The 7,500-nt window shown below is 38.7% G+C and overlaps 1 protein-coding gene and 1 long non-coding RNA gene across 2 annotated transcripts in view; both read left to right on the top strand.

Annotated features, from left to right (window-relative positions):
• Positions 1–1,708, top strand: part of LOC129117032 (adenylate kinase 8-like) — a 13,759-nt gene extending 12,051 nt beyond the window's left edge. The window contains 3 exon segments of the mRNA XM_054627616.1: positions 334–414; positions 1,160–1,289; positions 1,619–1,708. Coding sequence (XP_054483591.1) covers positions 334–414; positions 1,160–1,289; positions 1,619–1,708 — 301 coding nt within the window.
• A 3,579-nt stretch (positions 1,709–5,287) lies between these two features.
• On the top strand, positions 5,288–6,542 carry LOC129117033 (uncharacterized). Its single transcript, XR_008533757.1, has 3 exons — positions 5,288–5,320; positions 6,142–6,324; positions 6,461–6,542. It is a non-coding gene; the product is annotated as an uncharacterized LOC129117033 (long non-coding RNA).
• The last annotated feature ends 958 nt before the right edge of the window (positions 6,543–7,500 follow it).

Genomic DNA, 7,500 nt, shown 5'->3' with positions numbered 1-7,500 from the left:
GTTACATATCATTCACCCATTCACACACTGATGACAGGCTACCATCAAGGTGCCACCATCAGACTCTAACTAACATTCATCATCAGTCCACACCGATGGCCTTCAGGAGCAACTTGGGGTTAAGTGTCTTGCCCAAGGACACATCGACTGCCGAAGCCGGGTATCGAACCACCGACCCTCTGATTGGAGAACTACCTTGCTCTACACTATGCCACAGCCGCCCCAGACTGAACCTCATCCAGTCTGGCACTCAACGACCTCTATGTGACCTCTATAAAATGACCTCTGTATGATGACCTCAGTGTGACCTCAGTGTGACCCCTCTCTCCTCAGAGTTTTCTTCCTGGAGTTGACGGACGAAGTTTGTCTGGAGAGAATCACTCTGAGAGCTACAGATCCAGTCAGTGGAGAGAGGTCAGTGGAACCAGTTCAACCAGTAAACCCACCACATTGTGGTTTAAATAAAGCTTTAAAAACACCTCAAACCAGTCAGGTTGAATTTAGATGAAATGAGTCTAAATGAAAACGTTTTTAAAAAACACAGATTACATCATATATAAATATCACATGAGTGTTTATATAAGATATCATATTATATGATGGGTTACAAAACGCACAGAAGAGAGCTCACTGCTCACACATATATATATATATATATATATATATGTTTATATATATATATATATATATATATATACATATATGTTTATATATATATATATATGAACATACATATATATATAAACATACATATATGTTTATATATATACATATATGTTTATATATATATATATATATGAACATACATATATATATAAACATACATATATGTTTATATATATATAAACATATATATTTATATATATATATGTTTATATTTATATATATGTAAATGTTTATATATATAAACATATATAAACATATATATGTTTATATATATATATATAAATATATATAAACATATATATAAACATATATATATGTTTGTATATATATATAAACATATATATGTTTATATATATATGTATATATAAACGTATATACAACATATATATAACTGTTTATGTATATATAAACATTTATATATATATATTTCATTTTTTTTATTTATTTATATATATATATTTATGTTTATATATTTATTTATGTCTTCCTGAAGGTTCCACGCTGTGACTCGTCCGGCTCCAAGCTCTGAGGTCCAGAACAGACTGAAGACCAGACCTGAGGACAGCACACACTCTGTAACACACACACTGAGTCAGTACAGGACACACACTGCTGCCCTGCAGGTACACACACACACACACACACACACACACACACACACACACACACACACACACACACACACACACACACACACACACACACAGACACTCAGACAGCCCTCTGAAGGACACACATCTTCTCCTATAAATGGAAGACGTGCTTCAGTGTTCTTCAACTGATCCTCATCATCACAATGTGGTTCTGACTCAATGTCCTCCTGTTTCACATCACGTGTGTGTGTGTGTGTGTGTGTGTGTGTGTGTGTGTGTGTGTGTGTGTGTGTGTGTGTGTGTGTGTGTGTGTGTGTGTGTGTGTGTGTGTGTGTGTGTGTGTGTGTGTGTGTGTTCAGTGTGTGTTTCCACATGCAGGTCTTGTAGATGCTGATCAGGATCCTCACTCTGTGTTTGAGTCTCTGGAGAGCAGACTGACAGCTGACTGACAGGTGGACTCACCTGGACACAGGAAGTGAAGGACTCTTCATTTCATACCAACGCTTTCATATCATATCATTTAAATCATATATATATAAACACCTTCTGTGTGTAGCAGCACATCCAGTCCCATCAGGTCCGTCTCAGGAGGATCAATAATGATCGGTTCAATAATATATATTGGGAGTACTCACTACACAGGACTTAATCCTCAGCTCTCATACGTAGCATGTCCAATATTTCAAATGTGAAGAAGCCAATCAGTGTGTGTGTCTGTGTGTCTGTGTGTGTGTGTGTGTGTGTGTGTCTGTGTGTGTGTGTGTGTGTGTGTGTGTGTGTGTGTGTGTGTGTGTGTGTGTGTGTGTGTCTGTGTCTGTGTGTGTGTGTCTGTCTGTGTGTGTGTGTGTGTGTGTGTGTGTGTGTGTGTGTGTGTGTGTGTGTGTCTGTGTGTGTGTGTGTGTGTGTGTGTGTGTGTGTCTGTGTGTGTGTGTGTGTCTGTGTGTGTGTGTGTGTGTGTGTGTGTGTGTGTGTGTGTGTGTGTCTGTGTGTGTGTGTGTGTGTGTGTGTGTGTGTGTGTGTGTGTGTGTGTGTGTGTGTGTGTGTGTGTGTGTGTGTGTGTGTGTGTGTGTGTGTGTGTGTGTGTGTCTCTGTGTGTGTGTGTGTGTGTGTGTGTGTGTCCCCTCAGGCTACCTTCTTCTCTAGAATCTTCTCCCGTCTCAGAGTTCAGCAGTTATTATCTCTATCTGTTTTAAGAGGTTTTACTCTGTTTGTCCTGTTTCTCAATAAAGACAAAGAAGAAAATGTTATTAATATTATTATTATTATTATCATCATTATTATCGTTATTATTATCATCATCATTATTATTATTATTATCATTATCATCATTATTAATATCATTATTATTATATCATTATTATTATTATCATTATTATTATTATTATATTATTATTATTATTATGAATAATATTAATATTTTTGTTATTATTATTAGATATATAATATTTTTATTAAGACATAGCTGTTTCCTTTTTAAAGTTCTACAGTTGATCAAAACTAAAATCAATAGTTACTCATTCTGTAGATTAACCTACTGAGTATTATGATGTCAGACAGACAGGCAGCTTGTATCAGTCTCCTTCCTTCCTGTCCTCCTTCCTTCCTGTTCTCCTGTCCTCCTTCCTTCCTGTCCTCCTTCCTTCCTATTCTCCTGTCCTCCTTCCTTCCTTCCTTCCTTCCTCCTTCCTTCCTGTCCTCCTTCCTTCCTTCCTTCCTTCCTGTTCTCCTGTCCTCCTTCCTTCCTGTTCTCCTGTCCTCCTTCCTTCCTGTTCTCCTGTCCTTCCTTCCTGTTCTCCTGTTCTCCTTCATTCCTGTTCTCCTGTCCTCCTTCCTTCCTTCCTTCCTTCCTTCCTGTCCTCCTTCCTTCCTGTCCTCCTTCCTTCCTGTCCTCCTTCCTTCCTATTCTCCTGTCCTCCTTCCTTCCTTCCTTCCTTCCTTCCTTCCTTCCTGTTCTCCTGTCCTCCTTCCTTCCTGTTCTCCTGTCCTCCTTCCTTCCTGTTCTCCTGTCCTCCTTCCTTCCTGTTCTCCTGTCCTCCTTCCTTCCTGTTCTCCTGTTCTTGTCTCCTCTTTGTCTCCTCGATGATTGAATCCTCTCTTCTCCTCCGGCTCCATCACGCTGACGTTTCAAAGTGACTGTTTTGGTAAATGACTATAATTAATCCTGCGGTGCGTCGGTTTGAGTCCCAGCGGCCCGCTGTGATTGACAGCTCTATTTTTAAGTCGTCCTGTCGACAACAGGAAGCGGAGCAGGAAGGAAATGGGACGTGACGGCTGCTGATGTGATGACGGATGTCTGTCCACTCCTGCAGAGACAGAACTCTCTGAGCAAGGCACTGAGGGGACCCGGTCCACGTCAGACCAGGTCCAGGTCTGGGTCCTGTTTTATGGCTGATGGTCCTCATTCAGACTGCTGCCCCTCTTCTGTTATGTTTATATATCAAAGTTTATGGATCAATAACAATGTTAAAGGATCAATAACAATGTTTATTGATCAATAATAATGTTAAAGGATCAATAATAATGTTTATTGATCAATAACAATGTTAAAGGATCAATAACAATGTTAAAGGATCAATAACAATGTTAAAGGATCAATAATAATGTTAAAGGATCAATAATAATGTTTATTGATCAATAACAATGTTAAAGGATCAATAACAATGTTAAAGGATCAATAACAATGTTTATTGATCAATAACAATGTTAAAGGATCAATAACAATGTTAAAGGATCAATAACAATGTTAAAGGATCAATAATAATGTTAAAGGATCAATAATAATGTTAAAGGATCAATAATAATGTTTATTGATCAATAACAATGTTAAAGGATCAATAATAATGTTTATGGATCAATAATAATGTTAAAGGATCAATAATAATGTTAACAATGTTATTAATACATTTTCTTCTTTCAACCATAAATAAAGCTAATAATAACAATAATGATAACAATAATAATAACAATAATACACCTCCTGTCTCCAACACAGACTCATTGACATGACGGAGGAAGTATTTAGATCCTTTTGATGTAAAAATACTGCAGAACTGTAAAATGTTAAAGTACTCATTGTGTAGTCTTTTGTCAGAGAGTTTAATTGTTAACATATTATAATATTTGATGTAAAAACATGACGCAGCATTTATTTACTCTTCAGTAGTTTGTATAAAATGTTTCATATTTCAAATGTTAATTATGTTTATTAATATAAATATATTATAATTATATGTGAAAGCTGTCCTCATAATCTACAGTCCTTAGATCGTTTTTTTCTTCGTCGCGGTAAAACATTATGAATCCTAAAAGATTATAAATCATAAAACAGAAGAATATTAATGTGACAGTTAATAAACTATTTTCTTTACTGTCAAAGAGCAGAAATCTTCACCGTGAGTTCACATGTAAAACAGTGATGGAAATAAAGAATAAAATATAAATATCATTTTAAATATTTATCTGCTGTGAGATATTGAACATTTGCTTATTGACAAAAATCTCTTTTCTTCCTAAAGAAATTAAAAACATAAGTTTCTGTGTGAACTAACTGCTGATGTTTCCTGTTTAATGTTCAACCATCACATCAATGAAGGATCATTTCATTTAGTTTGCTAACATTTTATTAATTAATGTAAACTATAAAGGTTCAAATAAGAATAAAGTGAATCTGCTCAATCGTTTGTTTATGTTTTGGTCCCCTTTTAATTTATTTATTTGTTTATTCATTAAATATTATGGAGGACTTAATCTCCAATTATAATTAATAAATAAATGCTTATATGTTCATTTTCATAATAAACTGCACAATGATTTTATATCTTTGTTTCATATTTATTATTTAATGTCAGATGTGTTCCTCTACAGAACAATTAATAAGATACATTATTAATTAAATTAAAGTAAATGATAACTGAAATGTCTCCATTTGATTTGTTCCTACATTGAGAAAGGCGTGAACCTACTGCGCATGTCCACAGACGCAGCTGTGAAGGAGGCGGGGCTTCCGTGACGTAGCAGGAAGTGCTTGACACGCGTGCTGCTGCTGCTGTGAGAGTTTAACGGTGAGTTCAGTCTGTGCTTCACTGACTGTTAGCATGAAGCTAGCATTAGCTGCTGCCCCCCACACACACACACGATACCACGTGTGTGTGTGTCTCTGTGTGTGTGTGTGTGTGTGTGTGTGTGTGAGTGTGTGTGTGTGTGTGTGTGTGTGTGTGTGTGTGAGTGTCTCTGTGTGTGTGTGTGTGTGTGAGTGTGTGTGTGTGAGTGTCTCTGTGTCTCTGTGTGAGTGTGTGTGTGTGAGTGTGTGTGTGTGAGTGTCTCTGTGTCTCTGTGTGAGTGTGTGTGTGTGTGTGTGTGTGTGTGGTGTCTCTGTGTCTCTGTGTGAGTGTGTGTGTGTGTGTGTGTGTGTGTGTGAGTGTCTCTGTGTGTGTGTGTGTGTGTGTGAGTGTGTGTGTGTGAGAGAGTGTGAGTGTGTGTGTGTGTGAGTGTGAGTGAGTGAGTGTGTGTGTGTGTGTGTGTGTGTGTTAGCTGGTTCATTCACTGTGTGTAAAGCAGAGCTAACGATGCTAAACAGGCTAGCTGAGGTAGACTCACTACCAGGAGACAGGACAATAATAATCACAATAATCATAATGATAATAATCACATCTGTATGTAGAATCAGGTGAACAGGGGGCAGTGTGTAGTTCAAAGGAATCGAACGTGTGGCTTTGATGTGTAGATTGTTTGATTGTTATTCTCTTTAATAAATGTGTCTTAATTCTGATGATTGATTTCATGTTGATCGTCTCCTGTGCTTCACTTTGTCTTCTCTCACCGTGAGTTCATGTCTGTATCTGATAATCCATCAACCAACCAACCAATCAATCTATAACTGCAGCGAAGGTCATCATCATCATCATCATCATCATCATAAAGGCCTCCTACCTGTCTGCTGTGATCAGGTGTGCAGATGATGATGTCATCAGCCGACGACCAGCTGTGTCTGAACATCTGCAGCAACTCTTCCTCCTCCTCTTCCTCCAGGAGGAAGCCTCTGACTGCTCAGCAGAGATGGGCCAGAGTGAGTAATCAATAATCTGATCAATAATCTGATCATCAGTGAGTTATCAATAATCTGATCATCAGTGAGTTATCAATAATCTGATCATCAGTGAGTTATCAATAATCTGATCAGTTATTTTCTGTTGGTCCTCCAGAAGAAACAGACGGCAGAGAAGAGGAGGATCGACTCCTCGGAGGAGGAGAAGAAGAAGAAGAGAGGCTCCTCCAATCAGAGGCTGATGACTCAGAGGAGGAGGAGCAGGAGGAGGAGCAGGAGGACACTCAGGTAAACACACCTGTCCTTGATGCTTCCAGTGCGAGTCAGCTGATCACAGAACAGCTGTAATACACAAATAAACAAAAAACATCATTTATTTACATCAGAGAAGAAGAAATGTTGTTTTTACTTCCTGTCTGCCGGAAATGAGAAGAAGAAGAAGAGAATGCCGTCAGCCTCTCGTTGTCTCCAGATGTTTGACTCTGTTGATCTCTCTGTCCTCCATTCATTCAGCCTGATGATGACGACCACAGGACACCACCGAAGAAGAAGAAGAAGAAGGACACAGGGAAGGACGCAGTGAAGGAAACGAGGAGCATCCAGACTTCCTCTCTGTTCAAACACAACCCAGAAATCCTAGAGATACTCAGGTACACTGCTGCTCTCTGATTGGTCCTCAGGTACACTGCTGCTCTCTGATTGGTCCTCAGGTACACTGCTGCTCTCTGATTGGTCCTCAGATACACTGAGAGGTTATTGGTCCATCCTCAGAGGTTATTGGTCCATCCTCAGAGGTTATTGGTCCATCCTCAGAGGTTATTGGTCCATCCTCAGGGGTTATTGATCCATCCTCAGAGGTTATTGGTCCATCCTCAGAGGTTATTGGTCCATCCTCAGAGGTTATTGGTCCATCCTCAGTTATTGATCCATCCTCAGAGGTTATTGATCCATCCTCAGAGGTTATTGATCCATCCTCAGAGGCTATTGATCCATCCTGTTGGTTATTGATCCATCCTGTTGGTTATTGATCCATCCTCAGAGGCTATTGATCCATCCTGTTGGTTATTGATCCATCCTCAGAGGCTATTGATCCATCCTGTTGGTTATTGATCCATCCTGTTGGTTATTGATCCATCCTCAGAGGTTATTGATCCGTCACTAATCATCTTCACCCTCCTCTCCTCTTTCAGACCAGTT

Source organism: Anoplopoma fimbria, unplaced genomic scaffold (genome assembly GCF_027596085.1).
Source record: "Anoplopoma fimbria isolate UVic2021 breed Golden Eagle Sablefish unplaced genomic scaffold, Afim_UVic_2022 Un_contig_9960_pilon_pilon, whole genome shotgun sequence".
NCBI classification, from domain to species: Eukaryota; Metazoa; Chordata; class Actinopteri; order Perciformes; family Anoplopomatidae; genus Anoplopoma; species Anoplopoma fimbria.
This window is presented reverse-complemented; position numbering and strand designations above follow the sequence as displayed.